The 24,283-nt window shown below is 42.7% G+C and overlaps 1 protein-coding gene across 1 annotated transcript; it reads left to right on the top strand.

The window, feature by feature from the left end:
• The first annotated feature begins 77 nt into the window (after positions 1–77).
• On the top strand, positions 78–12,439 carry SHH (sonic hedgehog signaling molecule). The gene is made up of 3 exons (XM_040434162.1): positions 78–842; positions 6,300–6,561; positions 10,560–12,439. The coding sequence occupies exons 1-3, from the start codon at positions 531–533 to the stop codon at positions 11,252–11,254; spliced, it is 1,269 nt and encodes a 422-aa protein (XP_040290096.1). The 5' UTR covers positions 78–530; the 3' UTR covers positions 11,255–12,439.
• The last annotated feature ends 11,844 nt before the right edge of the window (positions 12,440–24,283 follow it).

The following is a 24,283-nucleotide window of genomic DNA, read 5'->3' as shown; positions in this document are numbered from 1 at the left end:
TAGATAGATAATAGATAGATAGATAGATAGATAATAGATAGATAGATAGATAATAGATAGATAGATAGATAGATAATAGATAGATAGATAATAGAGAGATAGTAGACAGATTGGCCATGTGGCTATAGGCAGGGAGCACACCTCAGCACAGGCCCCGCCCCCTCTCCTATACACAGGGAGCTCCTCATCTCTGGCTTCTATCAGAAGGAGAAGAAGCTCTGGTGCAGCCAATCAGCTGGGGGCCCCGCGCTATAATATAGAGGCTGCAGCCTCCCTGCGCTCACAGCTCCTGAGCCCTCATTGCTCCTACACTTACTGTCAGACTTTTTTTTTTTTTTTTTTCCTTTTTTTTTTTTTTTTGGAAACTTTTCCCCCCCTTATCTGCAGCCCCTGCCCCCATGTGCAGCTCACTCTTGTCTGAGCACCTGTCCAGGAGGGAGCCGCTGGATCCTACCGCAGGAGGACTACCATCCCTCTGATACTACACTACTACTACTACTACTATCATTGCTGGGAGTCGCTGGCTTCACATGGACGAGATGCTGCTTCTGCTCAGAGCTCTTCTCCTTGGGGTCATCCTGAGCTCCCTGCTGCTTCCTTCTGCCTTAGCCTGTGGACCGGGCAGGGGGGTTGGCAAAAGAAGACACCCCAAAAAGCTGACCCCATTAGCCTATAAGCAGTTTATCCCCAATGTGGCAGAGAAGACTCTGGGGGCCAGTGGAAGATATGAAGGAAAGATTACTAGGAATTCCGAGAGGTTTAAAGAGCTCACCCCAAATTATAACTCTGACATCATATTTAAAGACGAGGAGAACACAGCAGCAGACAGGCTCATGACCCAGGTACCTACATAATATCTTCTATGTCTTCATTCATGACCCTCATGCTCAGATACCTAGATTCAGGCTCTCCAGGGCTGAGGTTTTCTAGCTGGAACTTGTTCATTTGGATGTCACTGAATGCAACATGCTTGACTGTTTTCTTGACTTGATACATTGTATCCACACCAGGCTGAGCACATAATGACACATATCTGCTGAGTGGATCTGCTGTATTCTGCATTGTTTCTTTAGATGACAGTTCTTCAGCCTGTCCCACACACTGGGCACCCAGCACCCAGCACCCTGCAGGCTGATACATTGCATCTAGCCATGGACTAATGCAGCCTGCTGCTCATCCCTTCCTGACATGTACAGTGGCAGACATTGGCTTTCTAGAAGGAGGCTTCTTCAGTATTTAGTGTCTAGTTATCCCCCCACAATGTCCAGGACAATCTTAATCGACCGCCTGCTCCTTTACATCTGAGCATAGCCTTATAGGCAGCACTGCTCAGTGGAGCAGAATGTATTTAAGGATGCCCGGTGCCATCCTCTGATACCTTCCCCTGATCACTTGCCTCCATGACATCATCCCTTCTCCAATGAGATATTGTAAATTAATAGGTTCCCAGAAAGGAGTACTTGGAGATTTAACTCCATCCTCACCAGGACCTTCTTGCAGAGCGGTAGGGGGTATACAGAGGTCAGGCGGCTTACCAAAAATGTATAGTATATGTGTTTATGTGTAGAGATATAGATAGATAGATAGATAGATAGATAGATAGATAGATAGATAGATAGATAGATATAGATAGATCAGACAAGTAGATAGATATATAATAGATGGATAGATAATAGATACATAGATAGATAATAGATAGATAGATAGATAGATAGATAGATAGATAGATAGATAGATAGATAGATAGATAGATAGATAGACAATTAGCATTGTGTCTCTGCAGAATTTCTTCGGCTCATCCCACTGACCTGCTCCCCTTGGAATCTCTGAGCTGCCACCTTAAATTGCCATGTCCCTTAAGGAACTGACTGCCAGATCAATTGAATGAGCACAGATCAGACAGCCGGGCTTGGGGGTCACCCTTCTTAACCCCAGTCCTAGCATAGGGCTAAGCGGCAGCAGTAGCAGCTTTCTTAGCTATGCCTGTATCCCAGCTGCTGGTAGTTATACAGTCACCTTCTATATGTGCAGATACAGAAAAGAATCTACAGACATATGCAGAGCAGCAGCCTGTGTGCAGGGAGGGAGAAGTGTCAGCACTGCCAGCCAGGCTCATCTTCAGCTCCACTTACTCATCACTTCTATCGATCGCAACGGCTTGTGTTTCAGTTTGTGCGACTCCGGACTGCAAGAAGATGGACAATGTTTGGAGCCCAGGGGGAGACAGGATTAATGCCCTCCGCCGGGGAGAAAAGCGTGGAATAGAGGGAAGATAGAAATAAAATGAATAGATAGATAGATAGATAGATAGATAGATAGATAGATAGATAGATAGATAGATAGATAGATAGATAGATAGATAGATAGATATTAGATAGATAGAGATAGATAGATAGATAGATAGATAGATAGATAGATAGATAGATAGATAGATAGATAGATAGATAGATAGATTCTTTTGGAAGTGCCCTGGAGTTTATTTTTTTATTTTTTAAGTTGATGGATCGCCTCTTCAGCCCTGGCACTCCATATTCACACAACTACTGCTGTGCTGCCTGCCATACCTTTCTTTACCCACTAGATAGAAAGATTTATCAAAGATAGATAGATAGATAGATAGATAGATAGATAGATAGATAGATAGATAGATAGATAATAGATAGATAGATAATAGATAGATAATAGATAGAATAGATAGATAGATAGATAGAGATAGATAGATAGATAGATAGATAGATAGATAGATAATAGATAGATAGATAGATAGATAGATAGAATATAGATAATAGATAGATAGATAATAGATAGAGATAGATAGATAGATAGATAGATAGATAGATAGATAATAGATAGATAGATAGATAATAGATAGAATAGATAGATAGATAGATAGATAGATAGATAGATAGATAGATAGATAGACAGATTGTTGATTTAGATACATATCTCATACTCTGCCCCCAGACCTGGCTGTGCCCGCCACCATTCTTTCTCTGTGGTTGGTGCCCATCTCTTCCCTCAGCCTGTGCCACTCTCACCCCTTAGCTGGCAGTATCTGAACTCCTGACCTCCTGTCAACTTCCTTAAGAAAAGTCAGCCCCCAGCCGTCATGTCTTCTCCCCAGCCCCTCTGCAGACAGGGACGATGTCAGAAGGTGGTCTGAGATGCCAGTAGCCCCTCTCCCTGCGGTGGCACCAGGGCAGTGTCTGCAGGCGTCTGCTCCCTTACCACCTATTGAGGGCAGGTCTGGCTCAGGTACATTCCTGGCAGGTGCCCGGACCCGCCTCACCAGTCTATCTAGTATGGGGAGCTATTCACTCCATGGCTCTGTTAAACTTTCATAATGTTTGTTTAATGCTTTAGTGACTGGTTAATATTAACTGAAGTGGGAGAGACGGAGGAAATGACAGAGGTGCAGACAGGCAGGGGATGTGGGGTGGAGGGTGCTTCCAGATGACTTCAGTGTCCTGGTCCTGTCCCTATAACCATAGTAAGCTTCTCCTAGGGTGGGAAGAACAATGCATTTCTATGAATGAAGTGACAGCCAGGTGCTAAGCAGACACCTAGGTGCATAGAGCCTATGTGGAATGTAAAGAGCTCAGCCTGGTATTCTGGGAGCCCACCAGGTTGTTTACCCTGACAGGTAACTGCTAAGTGTTTCCATTTGTGAAGAGATCAGGAGCTGGCAAGGAGATCTTGTTGGACAACACAAAGCCTTAGGTCTGGCTGCCCTGCTGAGTTTCACTTTGGCTGAGCAGAATTGGGGTTGATTTGTGGCACACGACCCAGTGAATTCATGAATAGTCTAATCTTCACGGTCATGACTTTGACAATACAACTGTAGCTGGCACAAAAGGACCAGGCTCTGCCTAGTCCATTTAAACAGGTCTATCCGAGGAGCAGTGTGTAATGATGAAATATTTCGGTAGTTAGAAGTTGTATTTAGCTAAGACATGAATTACAGGCTCATTACACTGGGGAAATGTTATAAACTGGGCTGAAAACCATATAGAACCATAATACACAACCTATATAACAATATTCTGTGCTACCCGCTAAGGCTATTAGTATTATGTATACTTGTAGGAGGATTCTGTGAACATCACAGTCCCAGGTGTGGACTATGTTATCAGTCACTATGTTCAGCCTTAATTGCAAGATGTGAAAGAAACAGAAAAATAGTAATATAATATCTGCATGCCACATAGGAGATGATAAAACCCTCCATACGTCCCCAGCTTGTAGGTCTAGGCAACAGCTAAAACTAGACATACCAAGTAATAGTCAAGTTTTAGCTCAACACTCCAAGTTAGGATCCTGTAAAAGTTATCTCACTTCCAGGCTTCCAGATTGTAGCTCTACAAGATATTTTAGGGCAATATGAAGATATCTATAAAGCTCATGGTCTCCACCTTGTAGGTATAAAGCTGAAGTTGGGGTCATGTAAAAAAATATGGTCACTGTACGGTCTTCAAGTTGTTCCTCTAGAGTAGATGTTAGGACCACCATAGGCATTCACCTTACTTTATAGTCTCCGAGTTGTAGGTCTACCTTAGGAGTTTGGATAATACAGATGTGGATGTAGATCGCAGTTTATGGTCTCCAAATTGTTCCTCTAAAGTAGATGTTAGGACCATCTTAGGTTCTCATGTAATTTTATGTTCTCTAAGTTGTAGGTCTACTTTAGGAGTTGGGATAATGTGGAAATTCATATCTTTTTATGGTCTCCAAATGGAAAGTGTACATTATAAATTAGGATCAGGTAAACATATGTATCTCCAGGGTCTATTACAAAAGGTGGACTATATGTTTCAGCATTCCCTGTTAATTTCTGGCAGCATATACTGGAACCAGCAGTAAAAATGTAAGGCTAGGATAGAATACAAGAGTGTGACACATACATCGTTGGCAGAAACAACTTCTGTGACCTACAGTTCCTTTACCTGAACAGGTCCTGCTCTATTAAGGGATTGTTATGATCATGAATTATGACGGGCTATCCTCTACATTTGTTAATATGCTCTCATAAATCATGCGGGTTCTGCCCTTGTCATTGCTGCCCCCAGTCTTTTATATTGCTCTTTCTTTTGGAATAAATCCTTTAAAAAAAGACTTGTGTGACCTGAAGAAAGGAGATGGAGGGTAATAGGGAAAACAAATGTATTGATGTCATACAACTGAACAAGAATGGTGACATTTAAGATAAATAATGTTTGTTCACTCCATGTCTTAAAGTACAAGTCACCTGTTATTTTAACATTGTTATCTCCTCAGCCCCTGCCCTATCTGGTTTACAATTCCCAGCATGTTTTCTTCACTGGCAGAAGCAATGGACTTTCCTAAGTAGTGATCTCTATAGATGTTTGAAACTGAGTGTGTCTGAGGCACTTTACAAGCTAGAAATACCTCCTGCACTAAGAACCCTAGTGAGTGATCTGCAAGGCGAGGTCTTGTCCAGTAGATAATGGTGTGTCAGGGTATTGAGAAACTTTTCAACAAGGAATTAATGTGAAAAGGATCCACTTTCCGGTGTATAAATCCTGGGGTCCCATTTAAAGACCTGACAGTATTTGTCTTCGGGAACAAGTTTCATAGGGTTAAAGTCCATCATTGCATTAGTGTGAGGTGGCATGGTGATTGAGTGACGTCTTTAGATCCCAAAACACTTTCTTCGGTTCCTTTTACATTCCCATGCCTTTTGGTTGTTTAGTTGTGTTTTCTGGTCAAGTAGTAAATATAATGAATGTCAGGAACATTCAGGGGGAGAAGGTTGTGGAATAGGAAGTATGGTAGGTAAATAATAATCTAGACTAAATATATGATGGAGCTAGATGAGGGGAAACCTTACCTGAAGACACCGTCTTGAAGCGCACATGTGGGTTGAGGTATCTGCTAACAGATTAAACGGTAACATAATAAATCCGTTTATTTTTAGGGGCAACACAATAATGCATTATATAATTCCAAGATGTAGTAAGACTATTCAAGAAGTGTAAGAACATTGATACTTATACTAGTTAAACACCTGCTGTGATGAAATAATTAGATGAAGTTCATTGTGATACAACATGCACTAAGGTTTACTCAACAGAATGAAGTAGTAAAGTAGGGACACGTGGAGAGGGCAATACAATTCTCAGTGCTCCAGAAATTTCTTTCTCAGCTCAAAAAGTATACTTCTAATCTCATCATGTTCATGTCACCAACTTGCGCTGCAGGTTCTTGTCATACTGTAGTTTGGAATTTTTGTATCCTGCAAATAACACCTTTCTACCACCTTCTTCTTGCTTTTCTTCCAGAGATGTAAAGACAAACTCAATGCCTTGGCTATCTCAGTGATGAACCAATGGCCAGGGGTGAAGCTGCGGGTCACAGAAGGTTGGGATGAAGATGGACATCATTCAGAGGAGTCATTACATTATGAAGGTCGAGCAGTGGACATCACCACCTCTGATAGGGAACGTAGTAAATATGGCATGTTGGCAAGACTGGCGGTAGAGGCTGGATTTGACTGGGTCTACTATGAGTCCAAAGCCCACATTCATTGCTCTGTGAAAGCAGGTAAGGTCCTTCAAGACAATATACGGTATTATTTCTCTTTTCAAGAACTCTAGCTAATTACTTTGTATCTCCTGGCAGCTACTAAGAACTTACATCACTGCATGACATGGTCCTGGTGATTTTCCAGATGTCTTCATTTTTATAAAATATATATTATTTCAATACCAGTTAAATGGTTGAGGGGGTAGGGTAAGATTTTTGGACACCTGAGAGTTTATGTGGAAAGTATCCCATTATGTATTTTGCTATGTATTTTTTATTTTTTTTATCATTTGAATGTATCACTCAGTACTACATATAGTCAATATAGTAGATAGAAAAATATCCTATGACTTCTACAGCTACTATTTGATAAGGTCCAGTTTACCATGAGAGACTCATAATAAGGATATTATTGTAGTCTGATGATAATTTTATGACTTGTTATATCTGCTCCCAGCATTATTATTCTTTGCATAATTTTTTATGGTTTCCAGATATTGTTGTTGTTCTTAGCAATGAAACAGTAGTAAACGATCAAACGTTGAGGCTTTTCATGATAGGTAGCAGAGCCTTTACAAGTCTCCAATAGCCTATAAAGGAAATATGTTTTTAATTTAGGGTATTCCCCTCCTATGGGTATTTAGCAGTAATACAGCAGTTCATTACAATTACACCGGCTCTGTTATAATTCGTTTTCAGCAGTACTGGCTATGGTCTTTAAGATAAACTAATACAGTAAATACGCAGGCTGGTCCTAATGATATCCAGTGGTAGACAGTCTGTAGTTTTTGGTGGCACCACCTTTTTGATGCAATGCTTTGGAGGCAAAAGTCTGCGTGAGGCTAGATTCAAAGCAGCATTTATGGTTGTGTGCCCATCTACTCTGCAATATTTCTATCAGGAGAATGTGGGGGTTACAATGTGGCAAAATAGAATGATGCAATAGTAATAGAGTTGACCTACTTGGAATAGTCCGGATTTTCCAGGAGTCTCTCAGCAGTTCTGTTGTAGGCACCTGCTTGGTTGACTATATACATACCTGCAGAGTCTGAGTTTGTTCTCCTGATAGCAATCATAATCTGATCTGATCTCCAGATCTGGAAAGTGCAGGGAGGCTGTGTAGTAAGTGCATAGCCTTCCACTACTAGTATATGAAACATGTTATGCTGTGTGGTTGACCTACACTGTGCACTGACCATCTGCCCCATATAACCAGCACTTACCACCTTTACACCTATAGTGGACTACTGTACTTATGGTATTGTAGGTTACTAAGGACATGGCCTCTGTTCTACATAGAAGGAAGCTGGTGGGTCATGGCTCATCTTCTGTGTATTAGACCTAGATAAAGATTTTTTTTTTTTTTTAAGTATAGATGTTGCTTGTATTATTAGTTCTGTTTATAGGCAAAGATGGATAGATAGATAGATTTTGATAACTATTATGAGATTAAAGTGAATATGTTTGGACTTGTTTGATCATTATCAGCTCTCTGTGAAGGCATTAAATCAATGGTCTAGAACTTGCAGAATTGATGTGAAACCATAACTCCCAATCAGCCATGGTGAAAGTTGTAGTTTCTCAAGACCAGGAGTCCCACACCTTGTACACCACTGCTTTAGAACTATTGTCAGAAGTTATATTTGGGAATGACATTGAATTCTCTGCAGACACATAGTATGATATTATAAGCTTCCTGTGCACACCAGAGTCCAGCACTTTTTACACTGACTGTGATGTATTGCTGTGGCACATAAGGTCGTGTGACTGTGCTGTCCTGAATTCAAGAGTAAATCTGAGATGCCTACAGCTAAATCTTGGCTGCCATTGTCCTGACTCCATTTCATGCAGGAGAATTTGATGAGGAGATTAAGGCCCATAGTTCCTAGGAGGAAGACTCTTTATTTGAGATATTTTGTTTACTGAAAGTATGATCCCTGACAATGAGAGGAGAATTATTATTACCATGACACAGGGGCAGGATGGAAGGTTGACCTCTGGAGGGTATTTAGAGGAGAACCATTACATTTAAAATTCAAATGCCAGTTCAGAGTGTCTTGGAAAGTGTCTGTACTGAGCAAACAGTCCTTCATGGATTTTGGAGTCTATGTGTGTGAATTGGCACACAGAGTCCCTGCACCTGAGTAAATAGGGGGGAAGCTGGGAAGAAATTTAAGCATCCTCTCTTCCAAGAGTGCCCCCATTTTGCTATAAGAAATCAGAATGACAATTGGATTTTAATTAGGGAACCCAAACAAGAGCTTCTCAAAGCCTCCAAATCTTCACACCTCAGCCAATTCAGTGATGTGTTTGGAGAGGGGCTGTATAGGATGAGCTCCATTCAACAGCCCCCAAAACATACAAACAAAGCTGCTTTGCTGGGGGCACACAGTAGCAGGGTGGACACTGCTACACATGCACAAGTTGTTCCCTACAAGACACTTCCCAGGACTTCTCTCTTGTAACCTGTTTATTTGTTAACTCCAAGTGGTAAAGTCCTTAGGAGATAAATAAAAACTCATTTTCACCCCTCTTGTTCTTCCTGCATTAGTGATGTGCTCACAAGTGGCAGAAGTGTTATTACACAGTCCAGTCCCCAGCAGGTCCAGGAAGTTACACCAGATCTCACATAGCTTGGTGTAGAGAGCCACATGTAGTGGCCTCATATTATCACCACAGGATCATCAGCTAAGAGGGAAACATGTAAGAAAAGAGAGTTATTATTAATTCACAATGTTATTTAAGGATAGCTAGATGGATAGATAGACAGATAGATAAACAAGTAGATACATCAGACAAGTAGATAGATATATAATAGATTGATAGATACTGTACATAGATAAATAGTTTAGATAAGTAGATGGTAGATGCATGATAGATAGATAGATAGATAGATAGATAGATAGATAATAGAGAGAGAGACCAGATAGATAGATGCTTGATGGATGATAGATAGGTAGACAGACAGTAAGCATCATATTATTACCATACAACCATCAGCCAAGATAGGAAATTATGTAAAAAAAAGATAGATTAGATAGATATATGGTAGATGATAGATATTATATAGTATATAGATAGATAATAGATAGATAGATTATAGATATTTAAACCCGCGCTGACTAATTGAGTATCAAGCAATACTGTATTATTATAAGGCACACTAAAATACCATCTTTTTTCTTTACTCTTCTCCAAGGAGATATATAGGAACTGATCCAAAAGTTTATAGATTTTGGTTAAATAGATACAGGTGTTTTAAAAACCTGCAAATTTTCACAACTTTCCATACATGATGGGATGTTATTGTCGCATGTCCTAAATTTGGGAGGCGCTCACACTCGCATTTTGTGCGGATCCGTCATGGATGGATCCGTTCAGATAATACAACCGTCTTCGTCCATTCAGAACGGATGGGTTCGTATTATCTTTAGCATAGCCAAGACAGAGCCGTCTTGAACACCATTGAAAGTCAATGGAGGACGGATCAGTTTTCTATTGTGCCAGGTTGTGTCAGTGAAAACGGATCCGTCCCCATTGACTTACATTGTGTGCCAGGATGGATCCGTTTGGCTCAGTTTCATCAGACGGACATGAAAACGCTGCAAGCAGCGTTTTGGTGTCCGCCTCCAAAGCGGAATGGAGACTGAACTGATGCAAACTGATGCATTCTGAGCGGATCCTTTTCCATTCAGAATGCATTAGAATGCAAACTTTTTTGGACCGCTTGTGAGAGCCCTGAATGCATCTCACAAAAGGAAAGCCAAAACGCCAGTGTGAAAGTAGGATTCTTTGGCAGGCCATATCTTGCCAATATTATTATATTTTAACCATTTTTTCTTTACTGACTGGTTCCTTTAGCGATATAACAAATGGTAATGCGGTATTACTGGCCTATGCAGTTTATATGTCATAGAAATAATTTTGAAGGGGATTAGGGGAAAGTTACAGAGGCAGAAAAAATTGTATTTATCAAATGATGTGATGTTTAACACGTGTGTTATTTTTATTTACAGAGAATTCAGTTGCTGCAAAATCTGGGGGTTGTTTCCCAGGCAATGCCACAGTTTGGACGGAAGGTGGAGCCACCAAAGCGGTGAAAGAGTTGATGCCCGGAGATCGGGTGCTGGCCGCTGATGAGGAGGGAAGAATGGTTTACAGCGACTTCCTCCTGTTTATAGACAGACAAGAGAGTGTCAAAAAGTTGTTCTATGTCATAGAGACATCTCAACCTAAGGAGATCATCCGTCTGACAGCTGCCCATCTAATTTTCGTGTCAGAGAGCCCAAGCAATGGCACAAGGTCTTTGAAATCAGTTTTTGCCAGTGATATCAGTCCTGGAGATCGAGTCTTTCTAGCTGACCATCCATTGATGAGCCTGAAGGAGGTGACAGTAGAGCGAGTCCACCTTGAAGAAGACATTGGAGCTTATGCCCCAGTGACCTCTCATGGGACAGTGGTCATCAACGGGGTATTGGCTTCCTGTTATGCAGTCATTGAAGAACACAGCTGGGCACATATGGCATTTGCCCCTCTAAGATTTGCCTTCAAACTTTTGTCTTTCCATTCCCCTCAAGACTATAAACCATCACCCAAGCACCTTTACCTTGAAGGTGTCCACTGGTATCCACACCTCCTCTACCAGTTAGGAACGTGGATCTTGGACAATGACTCTATTCACCCACTGGGAATGTCAACGAGGTCCAGTTGAGAAGATCCCATGCCATTAAGAAAGACATTCATTTTTAATGTAGGACACTTCAAAGTAGACACTAAGGAACAAGACTTTCCCCATCTTCGTCCTTGCTATTATTATTTTTGTATTATTATTTTGCATCCTGTTGTCATTTTCTTTTGTGTTTTTTTCTTACTGAATATTTTATTTATTTGCTTGTTCTTGGAATAGATGTTTAATATGAACTGGACACTCAAGAAGCCTTAACTAGTTTCTTTGATAATTTATTGTCAGGTGAACCTTCCATGAAATCACTGAAGCTCTCTCTGTGTTGAGTTCAGGTTGACACAGCAGATTCTATTTTTTTACCTGTCAAGTCAGTCCTCGCTTTTTTGGTACTGTCCACCCACCCATCCCCCTGACCCTCTTCTGCCTTCTCCTTGACAGGCCTCTGTGGTAGGTGTCCCTAAGGATCTAGCTAGGTCTGGCTGTCACTAAAAAAAAGTGTTAAATAATAATTGTAAGACTTGTCTCAAACAGGGGGCTAGTAAATTATATTTTTCTACACAGAAATGTAAATTAGATTTTTTTTTTTTTGCTTTTTTTGTTTTCAGAGATCAATACTGACTGAATGGCATTTCGTTATTTGAAATAGTGTACAATATGAGAATATATTATTTTAATTTAACTAGTTTCACAAGGTAACGTTATGGCTTATGATCTATGGTTGTTTTATTTGTTATGTTTTTGTTAGTTTTTTTTATTTGTATCATCTTGCATCTGCTCACATCCATAGAACTGACAAGACTGTTACACGAAGTCTCGACCTTGGCTTATTATTTCATCTTCTTTCCTCCTGAACAGTAGGAATCTTGCCATTTTAACCTCAAAGAGTTTATTAGAAAGTGATCATATTTTTGTGAAGAAGATACAAGGTGCACATGAATTGGGACCTCCAGAGGATGAAGACTGTTGATGATTTGCATTAATAGATTGAATAACAGCTGTAAAATTTACTAAAATGTATTTTTTGGAATACTTTGTAACGGCTTTAATAGTTTTATAGAAATAAAGTGTGCTATGCACATCCTGCTTGGTATTTACTACTGACATGTCCAGCTTTTATTCATTACATAGCATGGGTTGGTCTTTGCTCTAACATTGCCTTTCATGTTAATTTTTTTTTAATTTCGTTTTATTGTGTTATCTTTGTGTTAGCCATAGCAGGATCCCTTCAGACACTTCTTCCAATGACACTGTATACAATAAAGAGAAATTCTTTCATTCCTTTGAATTTCATTCCTAATGGAGGATTTATTAACTGTATCCGGCTTAATTACTAGATACACTTTACAGTTGTAATAGGGCTTGTATAGGTGACTTTGCCTCAGGCAGAATATTGAATAACTTTACTGATGCAATAGATGTTGTTTAGGGAATATCCTGTGTCTCACCCATGTATAATGGTTTGTATGTACTGTATATCTGCTCCATAGGATACAGCTAATTACATAAGCGTTCACTGTATGTCCCAGGAGCGACACAATCATTTTGATGTCAGTCTATGTAATGAATGATATTGTGACTGATCTTGGAGAGGGGAGGAGGCAAGTCTTCAGATCCCAGAACACTGAGTAGTGTATATCCTCCTCTCCACAAAGCTTTGCCAGCTTAGTACTGGTCTCACCTATGGTAACTCTGTTTAAATGTGTAGAGGAATAGGAGCCAGGGGTGTAGCTATAGGGGATGCAGAGGTAGCAGTCGCTACCAGGCCCAGAAGCCTGATGGGGCCCAAAGACCTCTGGCTGGAGGGAAGGGGTTAGGTCAAGAATTTGGCATGGGGGGGGGATGCCATTTCAATTTTTGCCTCCGAAAAAGGCTATGTGCTTCCCTGTCCCTGGGCACAAAGCACTGCGGGAAGGGGGCCCAAGGTGAACTCTTGCACCAGGGCCCATGAACCTTTAGCTATGCCCCTGATGGGAGTTTATGTTCAGTATGACAGGTTCTTTACATCTGTTTGCACATTTACCTCTCCATAATCTTGCACATATGTGAAGAAATGAGCATACGAAATTATTGTGATGACCAATAATATTAATATCAACTGTTGAACAATTTTTCACCTGGTGTCTTTACTGGGGACTTAGTGACTTAGGCCTCCTACATATATGTCCGGCAATCCGGCTCATTTGCCCTCTGAGGGGAAGCAGAAAACGCCCGAGAGAATCTGATCCCAAAGTTTTCTAGGAGATCGTTCTCACACATCCGTTGCATCTGTTGTGATGCTGCATGCTCAGTTTTCCTGTCCGGCACTATCACATTTGGCACATAGGTGAAACCAACAGAGCCAAGCAGATGCCATTGACTATAATGGGGTCAGTTCTGTTTCTGTTCAGGTCTCTGCTTATATGCAAGAGTTCTTGGTTGGCTCTTTTTTTGGCGGAATCTGCGACGGCGGCCCTGAACGGAGCCTCCAGTGCAGATGTAAACTTGCCCTAATCAAGCGGAGCCTTGGCTTTAGGGCCCCTTTACATATGTCAAGCGATCTAGCTCAGTGGCTAAAGTGATATGAGATGGGGTTGGATGTGATTAGAAAAACATGGCCGCCTTCTTCCATAATCAATGCCATTATTGTCCATGGATTGGGTCTTACCTGTATATGGCTCCAATAACAAACACAGCTCATGGACAAGTGGCACAGCTTCCAGAATAAAGCAGCCATGTTTTGTATTCTTAAAGGGATATTGCAGTTACTACAAGCAGGGGTGCACCTAGCCTTTCTGCTGCCTCCCCGCACCCCTCCCCTTCCCAATGCCAATTTATTAACCTAACCTCTTCCTTTCAGCCCATGCCCCTCCGGCAGCCCCCCCTCTTGCTGCTATCTGGCCTCATTAGTGGTGCACCCCTGACTATAAGTTATCTCCTATCCTAAATAATATTACTACTAGTTTGTTATCACTGTACACTACAAGTGAATATATAAGATCAATTTTTACAAGTAATCGGAGGGTGAAACATTTGGTTTCGGAATATTGAGCAATAATTTGCTCACAGGAATCTATGTGAACTAGCCTTATTCACTAGAACCAATGATTCATTCGAAGTTATGACAGGAATTTGAAAATGTCACCTTGTGCCCAGGCAGGAATGCTCCTATCCAGGAAAAATACCTGTGCGGCCTTCTTAATGTTTACATGTGAAATGCTGTGCCAGTGTGCAAGACGTCAGGCTGGTGCTGAGCACCACTAAAGAGGAAACGTCTGAAGTTTCTGTCCCTCTGAAGAGAATACATACCAATAAAGATGCTTTAGGAGTTCAGTGGAGGATCCTTCCCCTCACTCAATAGTAAAATGGTCAGGACATACCATCAGAACACAGTACATGAGATTTACATTCCATCCAGTCTTCGCACCAAGGTAAAAGTTTTCATACATGGATACCAGAAAGGTTCCAAGCTCAAAAACATGGAGGAGGCAGACAGTAGTCTTTACATTCGCTGAATGTTATGTTCCACAAACCAATAAGCCATGTTACTGATGGGATTCATGTCTCATATAATATACGAAGAAGTGCAGTAAACCAAGAAGACCATATGATCCCAAAAAATATAGGAAAAGCGATTGGTTTATACCAATAGCAATCTATTCCATCCATTGTCTATCTTTCCAGGGTCCATGGAGGAGGAATAGAAAGAATGAAGTTTGGACAGCCCCTCAATCAAGCAAGGATTGGGTCTCAGTGACACTAGATAAGGGTTTTGTAGGGATCCTGCAGATTTTGGGGTAATCTGTCCACTGTTTGAAAAAAATCTGGAGTAAGTAGAACAACTAGTACCAGGAATTTTTTTTTGGCCCCCGACCTTCCTGCATATAGACTGTTTATTACATTGGTCAAGAAATCTTCAGACCTGCATAATGGGGGGATCCAGCATAAAGTCATCTTCAGACATTATGGGGAACATTGATGGGGATCATAAACTGAACAAGCAATGGTATTCTGTAGAACATCTGAGTACCTTCTGACAGAGTCTATGATATAGAAAGCATTGGAAATATGACATTATTTTCTTGCTATTGGAGTTATAAGGTCAGTGCTACAATAGTGTAAGGATTGTCTCAGGGATTTCCAATTGCTGGTATCTCAATCATTATTTCCCATTTAGGGCAAAATGCCACCATGCTATGCTGTACTGTGTAGTACTTTGAGACATAATAAACACTGAGAGATAAGTGAGAAGTGATTTCATGGCCGACTGTGTCACGTTTCAATCAAATTACAAAGATTATGGATATGATACCTCATGGATTCTACATGTCCAACCTTTGAACCGATGCATGAGGAAATTGAATCAATGGAATCAAAAAAATAAAAAAAACATCCTGGAGTAATCAGTCAGGTCTCCATCATCACATCAGGAAATGTATCCAACACAATGTCTCCAAGCTTTTACTGTATCACAATCATAGGCGCAATTGAATTATTTTTATATTCTATAATATTTAAAAATTTCCAGTCCACTTGGAAAAATAGCCAGGAAGTCCCCTTTGTTATTGTGCTTCTTTTTACACAGCAAGGCTAGGGGAACAAGAGCTAAAAGGAACCAAATGCCCCCTAACTCGAGCAATCTGGAAAAGAGCATGGGCTTCCACAACAGAAAGTATTCACGTATTCAGTTCCATCAGATATCCTCCTAAATAGTGGGCAAAGACACACAAGTTATTCCTTTCTGTACATGCACTGTCTAATAAGTACAGAGTCAGGGGCATAGCTATACGGGAAGCAGCTACTTTGGGGCCTGAACTCAACAGGGGGCCACCCAGGAGGAGGACTAAAAGATTTTATTGTCAGGGCCCCCTCAACAGTATTTTACAATGACATTATATACAATGACATTGTAGGAAACAGATGGAGCAGCTTCTGGGCCTGGTCTGAGAGCAATCTTGAGTAGCCACAGGAGTGGGTGTTGCACAGGAAAAGGGGGCTGCAAAAAAGTTGCTGGGGGTGGGCCCCATTCGATAATTTGCTGTGGGGCCCAGTAATTTCTAGTTACTCCACTGTACATAGCAACTTATTTCAATTTGCACAGAGCTGTTTCGGCTTCATATCCTTCATCCGTGCAAGGTATGGAAACCATAGGTGAGTACAAATGTGAGTACAAGGTAGCAAAATTAGGGTCAGGAAGCTAAAATGAACCAAACTCTACTTTGAATTTGGGGCTTACAAGCCCTACCTTCATAGAGCCAGGAGTTCAATACTTTGCACTGATGAAGTCCTATACAGCTGTGTGCAAGTTGCTCTGTACTTATTAGGCTGTATATGTGCTATACACCCCCAGTTCTGCCTGCATAAAATGACCACTAGGGGCAGAAAGGATTCGGAATTCATTGCACTATCCACTATCCACTATCCCAGAATGAGGATTCATTTCCTGGCTGTGTATATATGTTCTGCTGCATGGTAGCATTTAAATACCTACTGTTTTAAAGGGCTCTTCCAGACTAGGTGGATAAGGTGAAAAGATGTTACATCGGTATGGGTCCACCTGCTAGGACCCCCTGCCGACCGCCAGAACTGGGGAGCTCGGATACCCTATTCGCCCAGTTGTCAGTCCGCAGCTTGGAGGAATTTGAATGAAGATCTTAATTCTGATGATGGAGGCCGGTCTCAGTGGTTGGCCCCACACCGATCTAGCATTTATCGCCAAAGCAGGGGAGAGATGATAAATACTTCAGTCTGGAATAACCCTTTAAGAATAACCTTGTTATATTTCCTTTTAAAGCTACTGGAATGAAATAATTTCTCATTTTCCCCACTCATCATGTTAGTGAAAGTCAAATATAGCAAATAGTTTCTGTCTCATAAAACTATTATATGTCCGAGATCCAAAACACTCCATTCACAGCTTGGATCTATAACTACAACTGTCGGAAAGGAATTGCCCTGAAAGGGACACGGCCATATTGGTTTCTCCTATGAAATAATCATAGTGGGATGTTCAGGCAGAGTAAGGGTAACCTTATGTGATAAATTGTGGTATAGGGGAGAGTAGCACCCCTAAACCTCTCCCGAAAAATTTAATTTATGGTCGGAGGAGGTGGTGCTACTTGTAATATGATGCTTTTTACCAGGGACGTAGCTAAAGGCTGATTGGCCCTGGTGCAAGAGTTCAGCTTGGGCCCCCCTTTGTGGCCAGGGGCAGGGAAGCACATAGCCTTCATGCTGCCGGAGGCAAAAATTGAAACGGCACCCCACCTCCCCATGCCAAATCCTTGACCTAACCCCTTTCCTCCAGCCATAGGTGTAACTTGACCTGCATGTGCTTTCTATAATACAAGTGTCTTCTTATGTGGCACAAGGGTCTTTGCCCCCTCAGGCTCCTGGGCCCTGTAGCGACTGCTACCTCTGCACCCCCTATAGCTACGCCCCTGCTTTTTACCCATTACCCAGGATTGTATATTTGCTGTCTATGGCATGACGGGTACTGCCTCTTCCTCTGTTTTGAAGGTTTTGAGGTGCTAATCTCCCCTACAGAGCAATTTATAAGAAAATAATTAACTTCTGGCATTGCACAGAGAAGGGTCGGCAACCTCCGGTGCTCCAGGTGAAACTACAACTCCCAGCATGCAGAATTGGTCAGCTGTTCTTGGAACTTCCACAAACGTGAAAAGAGCATGCTGGGAGGTGTAGTTTCCCAACAGCTGGAGTGCCAGAGGTTGTGGGTCCTTGGCCTAGAGGACCTGTACACCCACTATATTTATAGGGGGAAATGAGGCGATATTCATTTTAAAGGGGCTATCACTGAATTGACCATCATGACGTGAAGTCTAAATGGTGTGTGTTAGGATACTGGGACCTCTGCTGATCGAGAGAATGAGCCATTTGCTTGGTTAAAGCATAGCTTCAGTTACATTATTAATCATGTCGCAGGACTTATGCTTTGAAATCAGTTTGTAGCATGTTACTGAGGATTATTGCCCAAAGCTCGGTGAAAGTGGAGGTATCAGCTCCCAGCTAAGCATAACGCCTTGTAGCCTTGTCTCATAATTAGAGCTTTCTTTGTAAAATTATTTCCGAAAATGCTAAGAAATTCTTCTATCTATTTTTATGCAAATGAGGATTCAAGTGCACTGTGGGCAGGGCCGTGGTGTTCAATGCACCCTCGCTCTTTCACTATCACTAGCGCCTCCCCCTCTGGTTTGATTGACAGCGCCAGGGTTCCTCTGCATCGTTGCTCCTGGCTCTGAAATCCTGCGCCTGCGCTGATTGTTCACAGTTTGGTGCATGCGCAGAACAGCCCTTGCTCCTGGTCTGGGCTCTAATACTGAACTTTGAACAAATATTCCAACTGTGAGATTTGAGCAATAAAGCAGGGAAAGCCTGGACCGTTTAATCAAACCAGAAGCGGTGATAGTGGTGGGCACCAAATGGCATGGCCCTGCCCTCAGTGCACTTGAATCCGTATGAAGGTAAAAATAATTTTTCATCGTTACAGATTTTATACAAATAAACGTATGATTATGAAATGGCGCCAGCCCTACCAGGGCTATACTTAGTTGGGATCTGATTTGGGAGTTGAATGACTCATTTTAAGTCCATTAAAACTTTAGTATGCTCCTAGTTGCTGACACTCTATGGGCATCATCCTGGTACATTGCACTTTGTGCTTTCAAACACTGCCACCTAGTGGCCACCACTGTTGATTGCAGAACTGACAGTTGTCAAAAAGATTACATGTTTTTAATTGAAGCTACTAAACTTTTATTGGCATAGAGTGCTTTTGTGTTTTTAGTGCCCTTTTTGTGATTTTTTTTTCTTTGCTGGAAAAATGGCAACTTCAGATGTTATCTCAAGGTCTATGTCAAATTTAATGAATGTTATTTTTTGCTACTGGCTTTTTTAAGGTGTTTTCACATCACCAGGCATGTGCCCCGGCGCTATAATAAGGCAGACCAAGCGGCTGCCTTAGGGCGCAGAGACAGGGGGGCGTAAAAATGAAACTTTTTTTTTTAAATACCCCGTATTTTTTGCCCCTGGGTCTTATGGGGCGAATACTAATTGTAAAACACTGGGCAAAAAATGCTATAAAAAAATAAAAATAAAACACCACATCAAAAAAGAAGCTTGCACTTATTCTGGCATTTTCTTTACATGTAAGAAAATGCTGGAGCAAAATTCTTGTGTGTGGGGACCCTTATTCTGTCATTTAAAGCGATTAATCCATAAAAAAAAATTTTCAAACCAACACCTGGATCCAGAACATTTTTATAATGGCATATAATTAAGAATTTAGTATAGCCTTTGAGTTATTCAACAAAATCCACCTGTACAGCGCCACCTGCTGTTTGTTCTTTACCTTATTTCCGTAACATCACTGAGGTGGTCACACATGCTCAGTTCTATCCTTCAACTGCCACGAGCCATATCTAATGTTAGAAGCTGTGACAGTTACAGAGAAAGAGCTGCAACAGAAAGGACACCCCTCTGAGCTGTGATAGGGAGAGAGATGCAGCAGAAAGGATTCGCCCCCTGACAAAGGACACACTCCCTGAGCTGCCAGCCTGAATCTAACAGAGCAATTGGGAGATCTCTGGATCCATGTGAGGTACAGGGCTGGTTCTAAAAACAACGAGAGAAAGAGAGGAGGCGACACAGTTGCTACACTCTGAACAGTCTCCACTGCAAACCAACTCAGTCAGGCAAGGGCTGCCCCAGGCTCATAAAGCACATGAGAGAGGTACACGGGGGCAGCTGTAAAACCCTGAGGTTTACAGGTATCGAGCTGGTCCCTAGTCCATCATCAGCTGGAGGTAGATATCATCTATAATTACAGAGAGAAGGCAGGTGGATTAACGATAAAAATGACCTAAGTGTCTTTCTGTAGATGCTATTCCTTGTTATCGTACTTGTTATATTTTTATCAACTGTTTATGGTTGTTTTTAATGTACACCAGGTGGGTTGTTTTGCCAGGGGTTCCCCGGGCAACCATATCCCAGGTGTTTAGAAGGTAGCGCGTACCTATGCACTTATGTCAGTGGCCCGAGGAAGCGCAAAGCCGCGCGAAACGGGGGGCTGACATGGGGGGCTGATGGCTGACATGGGGGCATGATGGCTGACATGGGGGGCTTATGGCTGACATGGGGGGCTGATGACTGACATGGGGAGGCTAATAACTGACATGGGGGGCTAATGACTGAAATGGGGCGCTGATGGCTGACATGGGGGGCTTATGGCTGACATGGGGGGCTGATGACTGATATGGGGGGCTGGGGGGGGGGATGGCTGACGTGGGGTGATGGCTGATGTGATGGGATGGGGACATGGGGCATGATGGCTGACATGGGGGGCTGATGGCTGACGTGGGGGCTGATGGCTGACATGAGGCTGATACACATGATGTGACATGGGGCTGACATGATGGCTGACATGGGGATGATGGCTGACATGGGGGCATGATGGCTGACATGGGGGCTGATGGCTGACATGAGGGGCTGATATGGGGCATGATGGCTGACATGGGGCATGATGGCTGACATGGGGATGATGGCTGACATGGTGGGGATTGGGGGGGCATGTATGGCTGACATGGGGGCTGATGGCTGACAAGGGGGGCTGATGGCTGACATGGAGGCATGATAGCTGACATGGGGGCATGATGGCTGACATGGGGGCATGATGGCTGACATAGGGGCTGATGGCTGACATGGGGGCTGATGGCTGACATGGGGGGCTTATGGCTGACATGGGGGGCTTATGGCTGACATGGGGGGTTGATCGGAGGCATTGGGGGTCTGATCTGATCTCCTCTAAGTCTTAGGTGCGTCTTATGGGCCGCTGCGTCTTAGAGGGCGAAAAATACGGTCCTCAAACCAGCGATTGTCTGAAGCAGAGAGAAGATACCAGGACCACACAGAGGAGAAGCCAGCTGCTGCAGATGCCAGGTGAGCTCCGAGGGGAAAGGGGGGGGGGGGGGGTGGCGCCAAAATGTATCATGTTGGCAAAAATCCTTGCATCGGCCCTGGAGAGCCTGTACACCCACATCCCTTATGATGCGGGTGTTGCAGCTGTTCTCGAAGTACTTATGTGCGCAGGCAAAGATATGATGTTCTGTGACTTTGTTGGGGAAGCTCTTTTCTTTATTTTGACCAACAATTGTTCTATGTGTGGTAACCAGTGGTACAGACCAAAACTCGGGGCGGCCATGGGTACCCCCGTTTCATGTACTTTCGCTAACATTTATCTGGCTGTCCTGGAAGACAGGTATGTGCTCTCCATCGGCAACCCTTACCTTTGCCACATTAAACAGTTTTTAATATAGGTGGATGATGTCTTCATGGTATGGTCGGATACTGATACTCAATGTAATGAATTTGTTAACTATTTGAACAGTACCAACAAGATGGGCCGTAGCTGTCAGGGTAGTTGGTGACGAGTTGGTCACCAGTGGGTATCGTAAACCCACGGCGACCAACTCCTTACTACACCACGACAGTTTTCATCCCAATAATGTAAAAAGACCTGTCCCTTATGGGCAGTTTATTAGACTCAGGCGCATTAATAATACCAATGATGGTTTTCAGAGACAAACCCTTGAATTAAAGGATCGTTTGAAGAATAGGGGCTATCCCTTGGAGATGTAAAACATGGCAATGAGAAAAGCGGGGGAGTTTTCCCAATATGACTTACTCGTACGTAAAAAAACTTGTCAAAAGAAGGTGGCACATGGTTCAGGTGCTGAAGGAGAACACAAGAAGAGGTTTGTGTCTCCTTTAAATAGCCCATTAGCTAACTGCATACGCGGAGCCGTGTATAAAAATTGGGACATTTTGGAAAGAGATACTGCATTAATGGAACACATAGGAAAGCCTCTGGTCACCTTTAGGAGAAGCCTTACTGTTCGGGATAAGTTAGTGAGGAGCCGCTTTATGCAAGGCAAAGGCAACAATTGGCTTCGCAGTAGCAGACCAAAAGGAAATTTCAAGTGTGGGAGCTGCTCCTTTTGTGGCTGTAATTCTCAATGAAAAATGCTTGATTTTGGGGGTATATGTAGTTAATTTACTGACCTGTGGATGTGGCCGCTTTTACATAGGAAAGACGATTAGGTGCCTCTTTGAGAGGATTAGGGAGCATATTACGGTCATTCCGTGCAGTCAGGCAAGGGCTACCCCAGGCTCATAAAACACACGAGAGAGGTACACGGGGGAAGCTGTAAAACCCTGAGGTTTAGGCCTCATGCACACGGCCGTTGTTTGGGTCCGCATCCGAGCCGCCGATGCGGACCCATTCACTTCAATGGGGCCGCAAAAGATGCGGGCAGCACTCCGTGTGCTGTCCGCATCCGTGGCTCCGTTCCGCGGCCCCGTTAAAAAAATATAACATGTCCTATTCTTGTCCGCGCTTTGCGGACAAGAATAGGCATTTACATTGCCGGCACCCGTTCCGTTCCACAAATTGCGGAAGGCAACACGGGCGGCTTTCGTTTTTTGCGGATCCGCGGTTTGTGGACCGCAAAAAATGGCACGGCCGTGTGCATGAGGCCTTACAGGTATCGAGCTGGTCCCTAGTCCATCATCATGTGGAGATAGACATCGTCTATTATTACAGAGAGAAGCCAGGTGGATTAGGGCTTAACGACAAAAATGACCTAAGCGTTTTTCTGTAGATGCTATACCTTGTTTTCGTACTTGTATTTCTTTTCAACTGTTTATGGTTGTTTTTAATGTACACCAGGGGGGTTGTTTTGCCAGGGGTTCCCCGGGCAACCATATCCCAGGTGTTTAGAAGGTAGAGCGTACCCTACGCCCTTACGTCAGTGGCCCGAGGAAGCGCAAAGCGGCCGTCGCCGCTATCATGTTTGAGAAACTGACATCTCGCCCCTATGAGCTCTGCTGAATGTTATCCCCGATGAAATAAAGGGTTATTCTTTTTTTACTACATTGGTGAGTGCCGTCCTTATCATTTTCTACATATTGAACAGGGCTGGTTCTAGCTTTGTTAGGAGGACACTGTCATGTACTATATTATGTCTGATTGTCATTTTTACGTTAATCATGGGATAACCTCTTTAAGAAATAAATAATTCGGACATTTCCTGTCCAGACCCCCATCCATATAATAAAGAGGCTGTGGTGCTCCTTTAAGTGCTGGGCCCATATGGTTTCTCCATACGGTCTCATGCACACGACCATATGTATCTTGCGTTCCACAAACCGTGTAATGGCAAAATACGGATACCAGGTGCGTCCATCCCCCAATTTCCTCAGACCCCATTGTCAATTTGCCTATTCTTGTCTTCAAAATGGACAAGAATAGGAGAAGCATTTTTTGCGGTCACATTGAAATGAATGGGTCCACATCCAATCCGTACAAAATGCGGATCTGATGCGGAAAAAAAATAAGGTCCTGTGTATGAGCCCTTAAGCTGAGCCATAAGCAGTATATCTCTTGTATTTAGCTTTCAGAGGAGGAAACCTGTCAGAAAACAAATGGCCATAGCTATCGGCAGAGCCCCGCAGCTTCTCCATCGTAGTGATCAGTGGGGCCCCAGCACCAGACCCCACAATCTCAGATGAGTATATTTGAAATGATAACGACCCTTTAAGCAGAGAAGTGATATAACAGTTACAATTCCGCCTCCGATCTTGTCATTCATAAAATATTTTCTCACTTCTATCTACTAAGAACAACAAAAAACTCTAGTAGCAGAAAAATCTGTTTCCATCAAGGGTCGGAAAACCTCATACAGTCCAACCATCCCTGATGCATGCCTCGTTACAAGGCAGTCCAATGACGGAGCCCTGAACGTGTGCACACAGCACTAGTACTGAATGAGGATGTAAGAAAGAATGTTTCAGTTGAATGACAGCAATCAGAGTTTTTGAAAATGGTAAAAAAAAAAATCCACAAATAGTACATACCTTTCATTAAAAGGGGTTTCCACTATTTTAATGTTAATGACCTATCCTCGAATAGGTCATTAGTATCTGATCGTTGGGGGTTCGACACCCGGGACCCCCACCGGTCAGCTCTTCGAGATGGCAGTGGCACATGGCCTAGGCACCGCTCAG

The sequence above is a fragment of the Bufo bufo genome, chromosome 5 (assembly GCF_905171765.1).
Source record: "Bufo bufo chromosome 5, aBufBuf1.1, whole genome shotgun sequence".
Lineage (NCBI taxonomy): Eukaryota > Metazoa > Chordata > Amphibia > Anura > Bufonidae > Bufo > Bufo bufo.
Note: the sequence above shows the minus strand (reverse complement) of the source record. Positions and strands in the feature narration are given on the sequence as shown.